At 28.5% G+C, this 18,593-nt stretch overlaps 2 protein-coding genes and 2 long non-coding RNA genes across 5 annotated transcripts; all 4 read left to right on the top strand.

The window, feature by feature from the left end:
- On the top strand, positions 1-1,359 carry LOC123260338. Its single transcript, XM_044721368.1, has 3 exons — positions 1-299; positions 576-696; positions 1,147-1,359. Exons 1-3 carry the CDS (start codon positions 239-241, stop codon positions 1,271-1,273), a joined length of 309 nt encoding a protein of 102 aa, XP_044577303.1. The 5' UTR covers positions 1-238; the 3' UTR covers positions 1,274-1,359.
- A 7,641-nt stretch (positions 1,360-9,000) lies between these two features.
- LOC123260340 lies at positions 9,001-11,226 on the top strand. 2 transcript variants are annotated; one of them, XR_006508441.1, is made up of 5 exons: positions 9,013-9,221; positions 9,400-9,525; positions 9,584-9,981; positions 10,087-10,110; positions 11,020-11,226. It is a non-coding gene; the product is annotated as an uncharacterized LOC123260340 (long non-coding RNA). The 2 variants fall into 2 exon arrangements; XR_006508440.1 differs by having other exon boundaries at positions 9,001-9,221; positions 9,584-10,110.
- A 627-nt stretch (positions 11,227-11,853) lies between these two features.
- On the top strand, positions 11,854-12,436 carry LOC123260341. The gene is made up of 3 exons (XR_006508442.1): positions 11,854-11,988; positions 12,086-12,206; positions 12,285-12,436. It is a non-coding gene; the product is annotated as an uncharacterized LOC123260341 (long non-coding RNA).
- A 1,784-nt stretch (positions 12,437-14,220) lies between these two features.
- Positions 14,221-15,509, top strand: LOC123260337. Its single transcript, XM_044721367.1, has 2 exons — positions 14,221-15,006; positions 15,371-15,509. The coding sequence occupies exon 1, from the start codon at positions 14,231-14,233 to the stop codon at positions 14,912-14,914; it is 684 nt and encodes a 227-aa protein (XP_044577302.1). The 5' UTR covers positions 14,221-14,230; the 3' UTR covers positions 14,915-15,006; positions 15,371-15,509.
- Positions 15,510-18,593: the final 3,084 nt, after the last annotated feature.

Raw genomic sequence — 18,593 nt, forward strand, 5'->3', positions numbered from 1 at the left:
GTTCTAAAAATAAGTTACGTATTAAATTTTGTTAATTATTATTGAATTATGGAGAAATTTTAGTTAATTTTTTGTAAAGCTCATAGGCAAGACTTGAGAATTCGTTATTAGAAAATAGCCATGACGAAATCGGCGTGGGCTTCGCTTAGAAAGTTCGTCATCTATAAGTATTCAGACTCAGGTGCTGAGGAATCAGTTTTTCGGGTATTTCCAAGCTATTAAGAATTTGAGAATCAAAATGAAATTTTATTGTGAATTATTTTTGTGTATTATAGCAGTTTTGTGGGTCGAAGTCAGCGGTAAGTATTTTTTGCCCTCCGGGCGAGAAAGTGGCAACTTTCGTCCCGCTGCGCTAAACTGTTGCCGCTTTCCGCCTTCGTCGGACAAAATAGTATACACTCCTCGGGAAGTAAATAAGAAAGCCTCAGATCACATGTTTGTTGACCTCGGCTTCGCCTCGGCCAACAATTACATGTGATCTAAGACATTTCTTACTTTACTTCCCTAGGTGTAATATACTATTTAATAATTTAATTATTAAATGCAAATTTTTAATCCTGTATTATTCTTTTAAGCCAATTGTTCGTCTTTGGAGAATTCAGATTTAGAAAATATTGTGGAAGAAGGTTCTGTATTTTATATAGATCTACATTGTACCAAGTATACTTGTCAAAATGGTCAATACAGTCGTGAAACGTAAGATTTAGTTGTTGAATTTTAAATTAATACTTTAAAAGTTCAAGGTAGTTCACTCATAAATGTAAAATTTCAAGTTTTCGAGATTTTAAATATACGGAATAGAATATATTTACAAAACACTGAAAAAATCATTTGTTTAAAAATTATAAACCACGTATTTAGGGATTTTGAAAATTAATAAAACCTTTTTTTTTAGTTTTATACAACAAATGAATTTTAATATTAAAAAAAATTGCACAATAAGAGATAGTCCGTGAGAAAGACAGAACTAGCGAGTGAAAAAGAAAGTAAAAGATAGTACAAATAGTATTATAAGTCATGAGTGAACTACCTTAAACAGGTTTTTAATTATACATGATATGACAACACCAAATGAATATAAATATTTGAAATCTTCAATAATTTTACATCACTAAAAAATTTGATTTTTACTTTTTTTTATATTAGGTGTTCATTACCTCAATGTAAAGATAATATCATGCCCATAATGGATAATACAAAACGTTACCCAGATTGTTGTCCAGCTTGCCCGGAAATCAGTAAAAACTATTCTACATCTCATCTTTATAAGTAAAAAATAATCCCGTAGAAAATTGTAAGATAACACGCCAGAAAAATACAATAATATTATACAGTATTAATTGACGCAATAAAAACATTATAGAATTCAAATATTTATTCTCTTTATCGAAATCCATAATTAATCATATCAGGTTTTGTTTCTTCTAGGTTATTGTTATTACTATTTGAAATGTTATTTTTTGTTATATTGTTATTAAATTGTATACAACAAAAAATTGCGCGTTATTTTATACACAAATCGTGTATGATGATACATAATGACATACATATTTTTGGGTCAGGTAAAAGCCCCAATATAAGATCATGTACCAGTATATGATCACTCCATGTATTTGTATATCTATACTCACAAATATAGGTATACAAATACATGGAGTGATCATATACTGGTACATGATCATATATTGGGGCTTTTATCTTACCCCCACGGAAAAAATTATATATCCAGAGATATATCTCTTCAGAATATATCCTGGTATATATTCTGAAGAGATATATGCCAGGATATACTCAATTTTGCCGAAAAGATATATGATGAAACAGTATATATCCTGGTATATATATATACACTGATAGAAGGATTTGTTTATAGTTAAAAATATTTGTTAATATTTCTAATAAATGATTTGTTAACTATTAATAAATCTGATATTTATTCATTAAATATTAATAAATCTTTTTAAATACTAAGAAATATTTGTTAAGAACTAAAAAGTGGTCTCTATTAAATGATTTGTTAAATATTAACAAATATTTTTAACTATAAACAAATCCTTCTATCAGTGTATATGTACCAGGATATATACTGTTTCATCATATATCTTTTCGGAAAAATTGAGTATACCCTGGTATATATCCGGGAATACATACCAGGATATATTCTGAAAAGATATATCCCTGAATATATATTTTTTCCGTGGGGGTAGTTTATAATTATCGATTAATGTATTGTACTCAAAAAATTTATCCATAAAATTTTTATGATACAATACGGAAAATTTTTGACTGTGTAACATTCAAATAATAAATGCCAAAAATTAATTATTAAAATCACGATTTTACTGTTTAAAGTTGTATTTATTATCCATTAATTATTATTTATTATAGGGTAAAAGACCCCATTAGTAACGGGGACCCCATTACTGACACTTTCTTTGATTTTGGTACTTATTCAATTAATGAAATCATTAATTTCAATAGTGAATATTTTATTTCTAATCTTTAAAACCTTTAGATCAAAAAAATTTTTAATTTTTATTCCAAGTAGAACATCTTTTCATTGAAAGAAAAAGTGCCACTAATAAGGGTTAAAGGTGCCACTAATGGGGTCTTTTACCTTAGTTCATTTTTTTCTGTGTAAATTAGAAATAGAAATAGAGAATATTTTTCTAAATTTTAAATTCTAATTTTCTTCCTAAATTTTATCATCGTATTTTCTTTCCAATTATTAATCCTTCAAGTTTTGGGCTTCTCAAATTCCTTGTTACAATTAATTACCAGAAAAAAATTTTTTTACAATTATTTACCAATAAAGAAAAAATCTGTTATTATTAAAGTCATTTATCGAACGAGGAAAAAAATTATTGGCATTTGCAATGGTAAAGAGACTGAATCAACAAAGCATCGCTTGAATATCGATAAATAATCTTAATAATAAAGATAAAATCATTAAACTTTGTTGATCATTAAACTGAGAAAAATCGGTAATTAATTACCAATATGGTTTATTTGCAAAGCTTGAGATAAGAATCCAGTAATTTTTTTATAAATTTGCAAAAGTGAATTTAGCAGTTTGTCGGCTATAAATATTCGTACTGAGGTACTGGAAAATCAGTGTATAATATAATTTCAAGTTGATTGCGAACTTTTTTTGTAATTTGAATATTAAAATGAAATTTTACATTTTATTTTTGTGTGTGGCGTCATTTTTTTGGCTCGAAGTCAATGGTAAGTATTTTCATTAATTTATTTTAATAATTAATTTTAATTTTATGATTTTGTGTTATCATATAAAGCCAACTGTCCGCCTTTGAACAACCCAAAGGGAGCTAAAACCGTGAGAGAGGGCACTATAAAGTATAAAAATTGTTCCAAATTTACTTGTCAAAATGGAGAATGGGGTGGTCTCAGGTAAAATTTATTATCTGATTTTTAAATAGACTTGGGAATTAGTTTTTAATTATTAATAAAAAACAATTTCATAAGAAGTAAATAAAAATCCCGATAGGTTTTAACTACCGTAATTTTTGTTTGTCCACAAATATTTCAAAATAAAGCACAAGGCTATATATAATTGACTCCGTTTAATTACGGATTTTTTATGTCAAAGATAGCTGACAAATTAAAAATACATTTTGAGACTGTTTTTTCCTTTGATAATTTCGTCACTAAAATTATTAATTTATCTTTTTTTTTTTTTTTTTATCAGTTGTGCAGTATTTCGCTGTGAAGAACAAACTGGAGAAACATCATACGATTATTCAAAACCTTATCCAAAGTGTTGTCCTCAACCAATTTGCCCTCAGAAACACTAAAAATTATTATACAGCATAACTTCATAAAAATATACTTATTCATACAGTAAATTGTATGCTCAAAACTTAGAAAAAATTTATGGAATTAAACTTGTTAATTAAAAAGATATTTTTTTAACTTCCCGCTAAGAAAATTGAAAATTTTCAAAAATCGGGAAGTTATTGTTTTTACCCCGTTTTTCGAAAATCGAGTTTTCATCAGATCTCGACGTTTTGAGGTCCTAGGAAGCTTCCCTGACTATTCCCGCGATGGTGTCCGTGCGGCTGTATGTATGTATGTGTGTATGTGTGTGTATGTATGTAAACCTCTTATAACTTTTGAACGGCTTGGCCGATCGGATCGAAATAGGTGGCGATCCAAAGAGTATCATTGCCATTAAATTTCGTGAAAATTTGAATCGATTCGGTTCGCTAGATTTTGAGAAATCTCAAAAATAAAATTTTCAAAAAATCGTTTTCTTGGAATAACTTCTAAACGGCTTTACCGATCAATTCCAAAAACTAATCAGCTCTTAAACTTAAAAATCTACGTCGATTTCCACCAGTCCCATCAAAATCGGTTGATTCGTTCGAGAGTTATCGAAAACGAAAAATTTCGAAAGAAGTGTTTTTTTCACATAACTTCGAGATTTCTTTTTGGATCAATTTGACAAAATGGAATAATTTTTAGAGTCCAAAAAATCACGTCGATCGCCACCAAGAACGTGAAAATTGGTTCATTGATTCGTGAGTTATCGTTGTCGAAAAAATTCGGAAAAAGTGAATTTTTCAAATTTCTCTAAGATTTTCGGTTCGATCAGTTTATGTTCAAAAGTATATCATAGATTCTGAAAAAGTGCGTGGAATACTGCCAACCACGTGAAAATCGATTCATTAGAAATTGATGCAGTGTGAAAATTCAAAAAATACTGTTTTATTAAACTTCTATCAGCCTTTTGAGCTCGGAGAGCTCAAAATAACACACAAATTGTATTTTTGAGCTCGAAGAGCTCAGAAACGTCATAAGTGCAATTTCAAGCGTTTAGGTATGGAATTGGCGGGAAGTTGCAGGGATGGCCTTTAGGGTCAACCGTTTTCCAGATTTTTTTTTTTGGATTAAGTAATTTTCTTTACGCTTTAAAAAATTTATTATATAAATTTCAGAATAGATAATCGTTTAAATTAAAAAAATGATTGCAAGCCGACAGTTATAGAAATACATTGCTCTTATAGATAAGTGGGTACTTGCGATATCTTAAATCAACAAAAATAAATCTGCTAAAAGATTTTTTCATAAATAAAAAAAGTTGATGTTTGCAAGAATTTTTTTGTATAATAAAATAATACCGAAATTACTAGATAATTATTAATTATATTTAACTGTTATAATAAATAATATTATTAAAAACAATATATATGTTTAAACATTCGGATTGAAATTCTTTTTCAATTTCTACATGTGGAATTATTTTACTGAATATTTTTTCTTAATAATTGAGTTGTTAGAAAAATCCAAAAAATTCTCAGATGTCAGTTAATTTCAGTATCATTTCTTAAAATACTTTCTACTGATTTATTCCAGAGAGAAAGTTGAAATAAAATTTCAATTAATTTTCTTTCATGGGAAAAATGCATACTAAAATAAGTCATGTGATTATTTTTATGCTTTGACCTAAAGTTCATACTTTTTCAAATTAATACATGATAAATTTATAAAATTTGCATTTTCAAAAACAACACTAGTATTAGTGTTTGTAATATAATAAAAAAAGTTATTGGTGTCATTGAAAATTGATCAGCTGTCAACATAATGACATATCTGTTTAATTATAACTAGGTCAATATTATTAATAACATCATTAATAACAGTAGAAATTACCATAAAAACATTCGATCCTTCAATTTTTTTACAAATAGGATTTTTTTTTTTTTTTTTTTTTCATTACTTATTATTATTATTAATTTTTTGAACTAACAGACTGAATTGTTATACCCGTTAAATTTTTTGTAAATATACCGTGTCAATATTGCTCAAGTGGACCTTGTTTATTCATTTTAACAACCGGTAAAAAATATAATTTATTATATTATGCGACACACTATTTAATTTATTATCAAGCTGGTAATTAAGTCTCGTGGACTTTAAATTTATATTTAATAGTTCTGCGATAAGATAGTCCGTTCGAGAGATGAGGGACTCTAGTAATTTGCCTAAAAATTTACCGTGACGAAATTGGTAAGAGTGGGCTTAGGAAGTGTCAGCTATAAATATTCGGACTCAGACGCTAAAGAATCATTCTTCGAAATAATTCCAACCAAGTCACAAACATTTTTTTGTAATTTGAGTTTTGAAAATGAAAACTTTTATTTTATTTGTGTGTGTCGTCGCGTTCTTGTGGGTCGAAGCCAGTGGTAAGTATTTTTAATAATTTAATTAATTTATAATAGATTTAATTTTTTCAATTAATGTTTTTGTTTGAAGCCAATTGCCCACCGTTTGATGATCCGCAAGGAGATGAAACGGTACCGGAAGGTACTAAGTTCGATAAAAAATGTGTCCAGTACGAATGTAAAAATGGTGCATACTATGGAATAACGTAAGATTTAATTTTTCATTTTATAATTATTTTTTTTTTTTTGACAATTTATTATAATTTATTTCTTATATTTTTTATAATTTTTCATTTTTTTGGTAATTTATCAATTATTCTTAATGAAATGGTTATTTCAGTTATCATAATAATATGATAGGGACTCTTTAAAAAAGAAGTAATTTAATCTAGATGAAATATTGATTTTTTAAGGAATGAAAAGTTATCCAGAAAAAAATTTTAATTTTTAAAAAATAAGTGATGATTAAATAAATTTATCCAGACATTTATTTTTAGAAAAAAAAAATTTTTTATGAATAAAAATTACTCATGTTTATGAAAATTGAGTAATAAAAAAAAACTACCGATTATTTAAAAGTTAATAGAATTATTATTTCTTTTAATTGCCCATTTATATACTCCTCAATTTCATTTAAATATGAATAGATAGCAAAAAATTAAAAATCACCCTCTCTGTAATTATAAAGTATTGAAATAATTCTCAATACCAAAAAAATTCAACGACTAAAAAAATAATTTTTCTGACCTCAATAATCAATTTTTATTTACCAAACATTTAATTTTTTAATAGACTTCCTAATCTACATAAAAGTAATTACATGATGAATAAATAAAAAAAATTAAAAATTAATTTTCACTGTCGGGAATTGCTTTTGTTCAAACTCATACACGGAGAAATATATAATTGGAATTTATTCCTCCCTAATGAGGTTTTCTAAAAATTTTTTTAAATGATCAAATATTGTCAATAGTTATTAAAATTGTGGACACAGAAAAAGAATACTTTCATTAATTTGATAAGTATATTTAAAAATATTAATTTTTTGATTGTTTTTTTTTTTTTTTTTTCAGATGCGCTGAATCCCACTGCCTAGGTCAAACCGGATCGACAGAATATAATTATTCATTAAGTTTCCCAAAATGTTGTCCTCAACCAATTTGCCCTTAAAACTGATTACACAGTGTCTATTTTAGTACAAAACTCTTTTCAAAATGAATTGTATCTTGAAAAACCTGAAAAATAAAATAATATATAAAGTTTAATATAATAGAATTATAATCAACGCAATAAAAATTCTTTAAACCCGCAAAATATTTCTGTTTACTTTAGCCATTAATTCTATGGTTACGAACATTTATTATCTTGTACATAATAAACTCAGCAAATCAGATAAGAGTTAATAAAATAAATAAAATATTCTTAAGGAAGTCATTGGATGTCAGAAACTTCAGATTTATATTCACTAGCTTAACGATATGTATGTTAATAAGTTTTTAACACCAATGTTATATGTAGTTCGTGTAGAATTAATTATACCGTCTATGAGACTAGAATTAAGATTAAAATCGTCTTGACATCAACAATCAGATGAATAAATTACCCACTGTATAAATACCTACCTCGCGAAAATTTAATCAGTCACTACTCAGACGCTTGCGAATTTCCTTATACTCTATTCTATTCTATTCTATTGTTAATAATCTCTTGAATTAAAAATGAAGGCGTTCTTTATTGTTATCTGCGCTTTCGCCTGTTTGTGGATCCAAGCTAATGGTGAATATTTGAACATGAATGCACGAATTATTGACACCTTATTTTTTTTTCAATATTTATTTTCATAACAATCGTACAAATTTTTTATATTATCTTAATTTAAACAAAATTAATGTCAAAAAAGATAACAGATATTATTCATTAGAAAATATTAAAAAAATTTTTTGAATATTTGATAAGTTATTTTTTATTTTGTATCAATAATTTGATTAAAGATATGTAAATAATTAAAACTAATCATTAAATTTAATGAATTAATATTGAAATTGATTAGCAGAAGGATCAATTAAGCATATTGGAAAAAATTAATTGAATTTTAAATGAAATTGAAGTAATAAAAAAAACATGCATTCAATGATTAGTGTTTTTAATTTCTCTGCTTTAATTTTTCAATTCTAATTATTTAAACAATTTATTTTGACAATTAGCCAACTGTGTAAGTTTGAACCAAAAAGAAGAAGGGGAAAAAATATACGAAGCCGGTGAAAAGATGATCCAACAATCCGAATGCGCGGAATACACTTGCCATGAGGATGGCTCATGGACTTCTCTTGGGTAAATAAAATGATCAAGACTAATTAAAATCGTAAGATAATCTCGAATCTGTACGGAAAAAAAGCTCTGTTAAAATTACCGAAAAACTTTTTAATCTTACAGTTATACTCCTAATAATATGTAATTGTCAAATTCAAATATTAAAAAATGGAATTCGTGTAATTGTTATAAGTAATTTTTTTTGCGGGATATTTAGATGTGGCGTATGGCAGTGTGAAGATGCTGTCGGGTACCAGAACTACAATTACTCGAAACCGTATCCAGAATGCTGTCCTCACCCGATCTGTAAATCAGACCTCAAAAATTGAAGATTTTATCTTCAAGATGGACACTCTACCGGAATTGAAGCAAACGTGATTGATGAGTTTTGACGGTTTAATACTCAATTAATATTTATTTTAAACACTAATTTAAATTTGTTATTTACATAATAAAATTTATTTTAAAAAATTGTTTACTTTGTTATTGCCTTGAAGTTTTGTTTTTATATTATTTTTTTTTCTCAAATAATATTTGAATAAATCGGCCAGAAGTGGGATTTATTATTGCGTCATATTTTTAATATATTATTCCTATATAAAGGCCGTTTAAAGTTAGGACAACCAGAATTGTTGTCGAGTTAGTCGTGAATTTTACTTGTTAAATAAACTGAAGATGAAAATTTTTCTGAGTCTTTTTTTTGCTTTTTTCTGATTGAAGTAAACGGTAAGGATTTTTTTTTTTTTTTTTTTTTTTCATAAATTGTGAACAATCGGAAGTTTATCTGAAGTGAATTTTTAGTATTGTTGGATCTTCATTCTGTATTAACTCCTCAAATTTTAAATAGTGTATGTTCTTATAATTTTATCATCAATTTTTAACAAATCATTTTTTTAAATACCAGCTGATTGCTGGTTTGGTCCACCTGGATATGAAGCCGAGGTTAGAAAAATTTACAAGGATGGAGAGAAATACAAGATGGAAAGTGCTTCAGCTGGAAATGCCGCAACAATTCATGGGGTGGTAGCGGGTAATTCAATCATTTAGATTTAATTTTTCTGAAAATTAATGTAAAATATTTTGTACAGGTATGCTGAATATTATTGTATAGACCAAATTGGGAACACAGGCTACAATTATTCGAAACCGTTTCCTAAATTCTGTCCTAAACCGATATGTAAATCACATCTAGAAAAAAAATTGAAAAAGCGATCATTAAAAATTTTCAGACTTTAAACACGAATGCAATTTTAATAAATAAAATCCAACTGTTTGTAAAACAAAATTACGTTTTGTAGTTATGATATAAAATAAGAAATAAAAATAAAATGTTTTAATAACAATAAATTGTACCCATCAACTTGAAGTTTTGTGTTGATGATATAAATTTTATAAATTCTACAATTTTCATTAAATTTATTCTATCGTTTCTATCCCGCCATTACGTCATACGCAGAATACATTAACTCCCTCGTGTAAATGTTAGGTAAGTAAGAGTTTGAACAACCAGAATAGCAGTTGTCAGTAGTTTTACTAGCCAAGCTAATAAAAATGAAAATTTTTGTTAGTATTTTTGTTTTTCTGATTGTAGCTTGTTTTTGGAATAAAGCCAAACGTAAGCATTGTTCTTCATTATTATTATTAATAATAACTTAAGTTCAGTCAGTGATCGGCAAAAATTGTATTTTCATCAATTTAATTGCCACTAATTAATCTTTGTTGAAAAATTTGAAAATTTTTTTTATCATATTAATAAGTATTGTAATATTTGATAATGACGGATAAAAATTTTAATTATACTAAAAAATTTACTAACCCAATATCAATAATTATCCAATAGAGAAAAAATTCATAATCTAGTTTAGTTCATTGTTTCATAATGCAGTAATTAGAAATATATCTATAAAAATTATTAATTTTTTAAAAAATTAGATAATTAATTTTTCTAATTACTAATTTTTCAAAAAATTAGATAATTAATTTTTCTGAATAATTAGATAATTAACTTTTTTTTTTAAATAATTAGAAAATAATTTCATTAACTTAGTGATTTTTTTAGCTTCCCACTTTGAAAATTGATCGTTTTTTTTTAATTTTTTGAATTTTCAAACGGCAATAACTTTTGAATGAATGAACCGATTTTTACGCGGTTGGCGGCATTCGACGCAGTTTTTAAAGTTCCATAAAGAATCTTCAAGTTTAAATCGATCGAGCCAGGAATTTCGAAGTAATTCCCAAAAAACCCTTTTTTCGGTTTTTTTTCGACAACGATAACTTACGAACGAATCAACCGATTTTGACCAGGAAAGAGCTTATTAGATTAGACCAGGAAGAGTAATTTCAAATATTTCAATTACTAACTATCAAAATACTTAATACTGTCATACATAAAAATGCTAAATTTTTCTACAATGGATAATTAGAAATCTAAAATTTTTTTTCTGCCGGTCACTGAGTTCAGTTTAGTTTTTTTTTTTTTTTTTCGATAAATTATATCTAATAATATTTTTAAATCAATTAATAGCTGACTACATGTGGGTCCCTTTGAAGGAGAAGATAAGTTGGCGATACAGTGATTCATAAATGCGTGGAATCTATATTCAAGTGATTCGGATGGATTACTTCGGAGTGATTCTAACTCTTAAAGTTTAAATCTTTCAAATGATATTTAATAATTCAATAATGTATCTATATTTATTTTAAAAAATTTTTTATAAACATTGTTTATTTCTACAGAAAGTAACCAACTGTCAATTTCAATGAAGTATCATAATTCTGACTTATAAATTTTTATTCTTTATGAAACTTTCATTACCTTGGTTCTGTTTTAATAATTTATACTTTTAAATCATATTTTTATAAATTACCAGTTTTAATTTAAAATTGTGTCTCAAGTTCATCCGAGAAAAAAAATGAAAATCTTTGACTTTTGGCAAGTTTTTGTCAAAATTATTATAATGATTTTTTTTTATGATTTTGAACATTTATATTGAAAAGTATTTGTTTAATAACTAAAAAATTTTACTAATTTAAAAAATTTCCTTAAACATATATGTATTGTATATTTATATTGTGAAATAAATAAATATATAATAAATTTAAATATTTATAATTTTAATGAAAAGTTTTACTTATGTAAAAAAATCACTTAAATTAGTCTTATTAATAAAATTAATTTTTTATGATAAATTTTGACTTAATAAATTCATATTATGCTAAAAGAAATTATTTTACGCCAATAAAAAAATTTTTAATGCAACTATAAGTAGATCCTTCAGCGAATTTAAATTTCAAATAATATGGGTTTATCCAAGTTCTCTATTTTGTCCCACTCTTCCCTACAAATATATATAATGGCCCGTAAGAATTTAAACGACCAGTCGCAATCGTTACCTGAGAATCTTAGGTCTTTAACTTAAGTAGATAAAAATGAAAATCTTCGCTGGTTTTGTTGTGTGTTTATTAATCATCTTCTTATGGATTGAATCTGATGGTAATAATTTAAATATAATTATTAAAAATAATTATTATTCTTTTTTTTTTTCTTTAAATCACATTTAAATATTAAATAAAATATCTTTATTAATCAGCCTCCTGTTTTAATACCCACGATGGTAAGAGATCGAGGAAGACCTTCAAGACTAACTATAAGTTGACTGACCAATGCGTGGAATATACATGCAATGCGAATGGAGAGTGGTCGATAAAAGGGTAAATTTACCAGTTTAGAAAACATATCAAATATTAATTGAATACATGTCAGAGCTTATTTAAATATTTTTTGTACAGGTGTTATGAGTGGGTATGCAAACGACGGGTAATCGGTTACGAAACCGCTAATTTTTCAAAACCATTTCCTTATTGCTGCGGATATCCCATTTGTGATTGAATTTAATAATTATTTTTTAATCTAATGTTTAAATTTTGAATGTTTGAATTTATAATTTATGTTAAATAAATTTTATTCAAAACAAATGTTTGTTTACAATCATTACCTTGAAATTTATTTAGATGACCTATTCAAATTTTCGTTGGAATTTGTGTGTGATCCCACCAGGAACAGGTATTCTATTTTTATCTCTATGATTCACTTGTTTTTTTAACAGAAAGAGTTTTCCTGGTAAAGTAGACAAGAAAAAATTCACACGACTAGCGAAAAAGTAATTCATTCCATGAAAAATTGATTTTCCGCTTATAAATATCAAAACAAGAGATAAAAATTTTCAGTTAATCTTAAACTCGTTGTTGAGGTTGAATAACTTTAAAATGAAAATAATTGACATAGTTTTTTTGCGTATACCAATGGATTGGTATTAAGGGGTTATACGCAGTTAGAATTTTCAAAAAATCGTTTTTTTTTTCATTTTCGGAATGTACATATATTTGAGTATATTCTCGAAAATTTGAAGTCAATCCGATAAATACTGTCGGAGATATACCTGAATTTGTAAGGCCACGTCAGAGCGTTAGAAAGTAGGGCCAGTAAGAACTGGACGAGCAGATGCACGCATGAGGCGCGCTACCTGAGACCCTTTATTCTATTGTTTTCTTGTAGAATACGAGTATAATAGTTAGGTATACTAAAGACTTGAAGGTCACATCCAGTTATATTATAACCTAAAAGAAGTGTTTCGTCAGTCTAAATTGTTCTGCTACGTTGTAAAGTCGTGCGTTCAGTTCAAACTTACCTGTGAATTTTGTGTTTTATTGTGAATTTTATTTAATCGTTAAAAAAATGCCTCGTAAATGTTCGAGATCTCGTAGAAGTACCGAAAATGTCCAAATATCTAGAAGAAAGAAGAGAACACAGACTTTTAATCCAAAGACTACTGAAACGGATGAAAGTAGTTTTAGTGCGTCTGCTAAAAAATTCAAAATGCAAAAAGAGATTTTAGTTTCACGTGATCCTTCGATTGAATATAGAATTTTAAACTTCATTACAGTATTTGCTGCGATAAGTGAATATGTGCAATGTAAGTCTTGTAAGGGAAACATAAAATTTGAAACTGCTTCTACCCGTGGACTTGGTTTTAAAATCGTTGTACTGTGTGATAAGTGTGAGAATCGTGTGATAAACTCCAGCCCTTTTGTCAAGCATTCTTACGAAATAAACAGAAGATTTATATTTGTGATGAGAATTCTGGGACTAGGATTAAAAGGCGCAGCTAAATTTTGTGGCTTGATGGATATGCCTGCTTTTTTAACACAAAACACTTATGACTTGATTATTGAGAACATTCATTCTTGTGTGAAAGTAGCAGCTGAAAAACTGTTTGAAAAAGCCTGTACCGAGGAAAAAGAAGCGACTGCTGGAAACCAAGGTGACCAAAATGATGGAGAATTAACAGTTTCGGGTAACGGAACCTGGAAGAAGCGAGGGTATTCTTCTTTATATGGAGTGACATCATTGATTGGATATTACACTGGAAAAATCATTGATATAGTTGTGAAAAGTTCTTACTGTAAGCAGTGTGAGGTTTGGAAACCTAAAAAAGATACTGAAGAGTATACTGAGTGGTACGATGAACATAAAAAAACTTGTGCTGCAAATCACGAGGGCTCTTCAGGTAAAATGGAAGTCGATTCTGTTATTGAAATGTTCAAGCGTTCAATCGAAAAATTCCAAGTTCGTTACAAAAACTATACAGGTGATGGCGATTTAAAAACATATTCTGGGTTACTGAAAGCTGCTCCTTATAATAACTATGAAATTGTTAAAAAAGAATGTATCAGGCATGTTCAAAAGAGGATGGGCTTACGACTCCGCAAAAAATAAGACTAAATCAATGGAAAAAGACGGAAAAACAATTAATAAAAAAGTACTTTCTGGGAAAGGTAAGCTCACAGCTAAGCTAATAGATAAGCTGACAGTTTATTACGGTTTGGCAATAAAAAGAAATTATGATTCTGTGGACAGTATGCATAATGCAATTTGGGGAACTTATTATCACTATTGTTCGACCGATGAGAATCCTCAACACGAAATGTGCCCAGGTGGAGAAGGTTCATGGTGTACTTGGCAGCAAGCGCTAGCAACAGATACATTATCTTCTTACAACCATGATTATCCAGCTTTACCAGCTGATGTTGCCGAAGCTATATATCCAATTAATGAAAACCTTAGCAACGTAAATTTATTGGAAAGGTGTGTAGGTGGATTCACACAAAATAATAATGAGAGTTACAATCAGCTAATCTGGAAAATAAGTCCGAAAATTGTTCCATGTGGCTCTAAAGTTGTTGAAATAGCGGCTTACATTGCAGCTGCAACATATAATGAAGGTACAACATCATTGTTACACATTATGAGTGCATTAGGGCTTTCATTAGGCACCGCAGCTCATGATTATGCTCAGAAAGAGGACGCAGAGCGTGTGATGATCTCCGACGCGAGAGCGCTAGGGAGCACGCGCGAATAAAGAATGGCTCGACGACAACACCAGCTGGACTTACTGGAAGCTAAGGATCCTACACAAGGTACCTCTTATGGCCCTGGAATCGATGATACCATGTAAGTTTAGAAAAACAAAATTTACCTATGTGTAAACTACTTCTGAAACTTTAAACGCGTTTATCTCAAAACTGTCATTTCAGAGTCGGTGAGCAAAGTTTCTCAGAGATGGCTCAACTAATCGGGCTGAAATTTTGACACAATCTTTTTAGATACATTCTTCAGGTATTGAACGAAGGAATAAGATGTAAAAAATTTTTTACCATTTTTTTTTGACAATTTAGAGCGAAAATTTTCATCGAAAACGAAAAATTTTTTTCAAATTGCCGCCATTTTGTCAAAAATGAAAATTTTGTTTATTTCTTCGTTAAATACCTGCATTTATCTATCCTTTAAAAGAATTCACCTTTTTTTTTTATTTCAGATAATCCAAACCGACGAAATCGTGCTCACCGCCGAGCGCCTTTTTTTGGAGGCCGTTCGGGACATCATCTGCAGAGGCGGTGTACATCAATATTTTGACACGAGTAATACACAATTATATTCTTCAAAGTGTGCTTTTTCAGAATTACTATCTCTTGTACTTAATGAATAAAAGCTGTGTCCACAAAAAAATCGTAAAAAAACGTTATTTTTGAGCCTCGCAACTGCGTATAACCCCTTCAGGAACTTAATTTTGGAATATTTATATATTCCAATGAAATGTGTAATTTTTTCTAATACAATTTTTAACTTCCCGCTAAGAAAATTGAAAATTTTCAAAAATCGGGAAATTTATTTATTTCTTTGAGATAGACCTAACAGTCAAGGGCCAGTAACAAGGTCACTTAATATTACATCAGATAAATATTATTATGTTTCATCAGATTCATTCAGATCATTATATTAATTAATTATTTTCATTAATGTTTAGTTACTTAATATCACCATTTTTTGAGATAAACAAATAATATTTAAAAGACAATCAGAATTATCGTAAAGATTATATTAATATTAAGATCATTTAAAAAGAGCAGAGGCATCCAGAGTAAAGTAATATCTCTCCACCCACAGCCAGTCCGTATGATAAAGTTTTAACCTGAAGGTAAAACAGTAATTCGCTATTAACCACTGTGTGATGCCCGGTATTCTCAAGGTGACACGAAGGTGGAGGTTTTAAATTATTAAGCCTCGAGGGGTATAAAATTAACCATGGAAAAAATGTTGTCTAGCATAGAGTATGGTGCATAATAGTTGAGAGCTTATATTAGTATTCACGTATTTTATATTATTATATATAGCGAGGTTGTCACTACATTTTGTTTGGTATAAACGAATGCGTGTTGACTCTGGAGCTGGTGCGGCGTGTAAACCACTAAAAGCTAGAGAGCTGTTTAATGTGTTCACTGGTCTGCTGGATAATGATAATAATGATAATGAATAAATATAATAATTCTAACACGCGGGCTTAAGTAGATGAAAGTGAGTGCCATGAAGTAAAGTAGCGTAATTTCAAGGTAGGCGTCATCGCCAGTCGGACATATGAGTATAAGTGAGAGAGTATTTTAAGTTGTGTATACAGGCCTGTACTGAGAATTTGCGTAGGTGAACCCAGAGCTGCAGGATCAGGATAACTGTCCTTTAAATTACAGACTTCTGGCTCGATCCACCCAGTATACTCTACACTGTACCAACTACCAACTCATATAATGTACTACTATTTTATTTCGCCTTCTCTCTCTCTCTTTCTCCGGTTGTCCAACACAGACAACTCTCGTCAACTGGCAATGATTTTTCACTTGTAGTAAATTAAAATTATATTTAAATAAACTCAACAAAAATGACAGTTTTATTTTACAGATGGTTTAATTTAATTTTATTTATTTTTTAATAAAAATTATTATTATTATTCTTAATTCTTCTATTTGACGTTAATTTTTATTAAAAATTTAAATAAAAAATTTTTAACGAAAATTTTTGCCATTTCTGGGACTTTGTTAAACTGACAATAAAATTTATAATCGTTTATAGTTTGTTATAAATTATAAATATTGTTGCGTTTATCAAATTATCAATTGGTAATCGCAATGAAAATTATAATAATAAGAGATCAATGATCTTAGATCATGTATCTATTTATTTTAATTTGATGATCGTTTAGACATTGTTGAGGTTAGTTATTTTTTAATAATAATTATTATTTATTTGTCATGATCATTAAATTTACAAATGTTGTTAATTATTGTATTCTTTTCCACAGAGCTTGATAAAGTCTTAAGAATAAGGACGAAACATTGCAAATCAATGATTGTTTAAATTGATTTAACTGTGTTTTCTAATTACACGTGATCCTGATCGTATAAAATTTATATTATAAATTCATTAAAAAGTACAAGAACAACATTCTTCAGTAATGGTAGAACGCCAGGTGGAGATCCAGGTTCTATTCCTGGCTTGGATCGATCTCAATATTGTTTTTGTTATTTTTGTATTTTAAACGATAATTTTTTCATTATTAATTTAACAAGATCACATTAATAGTAAAATTTTTTGCTAAAGCGTTGATTAAAATTCACTATAAAAGTAACGTCAAATTAAAAGGATTGGGATGGCTTTAATATTAAAAAAATTATTATTCACGGAAAAAAAAATTTCGTTCTGGTAACCTAACTGTAGAGTTGCCACAACTATACACAGTTTACTGTTCGTTGTAGAGTGTTACAGTAACAAAATATTATTTAGTTCTGATAACTCAATGTTGATGAGCTCTCAGAGCTCTACGGGATTGTTCTCAGAGCCAAACGGTATTGTTGGGAGCGCCCTACGTTGCGCAGTAGTGGAGTGCGCTGACATATTTCATAAACTTCTAAAATGACAAACAGAATTATTTTGTAACTCATCCATATTCCCATAGAGGAAAGTACCACGGGGCCTAGCTTGGCCCAACTATGTAAAAGTCTGGGCCAAGCTTGTAAGCCAGGCTTGGCTCAGTCTTGGTTGAAGTCTGGGATGATAACGATGGGCCAAGCCTGGTTACCAGGACTGGCCCACGCCTGATTACCAGGACTGGCCCATGCCTGGTTACCAGGGCTGAGCCATAGTTAATTTTCAAGTCTGGCCCATGCCATTTGATAAAAAATGATAAAAAAGAATTATTGGGATGTTATTTTTTTATTTTATTTTGTAAGTAAAGTAAATTCGAACCTAACTGTTGCTAATTATAGAAATAAAGTGAAAATCGTATCCGTTCTAACCGAGATTCGAACCCGAGCCGCGCGCTTGCCAGACTGATAACTAACCCTTACACCGTACGACCGATAAGTTGATGCACATCTCATTATTCTGATAAGCTAAATCTATATGGTGACGAAGTGTGGCGGTTTATTATTTATATAATTTATGTTATTTAATATTGTGTTTCGATGAAAATTAACTATTTTTCACAAATGTTTATTATAGTTAAAAAAAATGCAAGAGTCAAGTTCTTATATTACTTTAAACTTTGTACATCGTTCTGTATATTTTTAATATCTTATGATAAATTTTTATGTTTAAAATTATCAATATTAAAAATTCAACTGTAAATTATTATATTTTAATTTTTTTAAGACTATATCAATTTTGACGATATGCAATTGTCTTGGTCACCAATGAATCGCCAAGGCTAG

Source organism: Cotesia glomerata, linkage group LG3 (assembly GCF_020080835.1).
Source record: "Cotesia glomerata isolate CgM1 linkage group LG3, MPM_Cglom_v2.3, whole genome shotgun sequence".
Classification (NCBI taxonomy): domain Eukaryota; kingdom Metazoa; phylum Arthropoda; class Insecta; order Hymenoptera; family Braconidae; genus Cotesia; species Cotesia glomerata.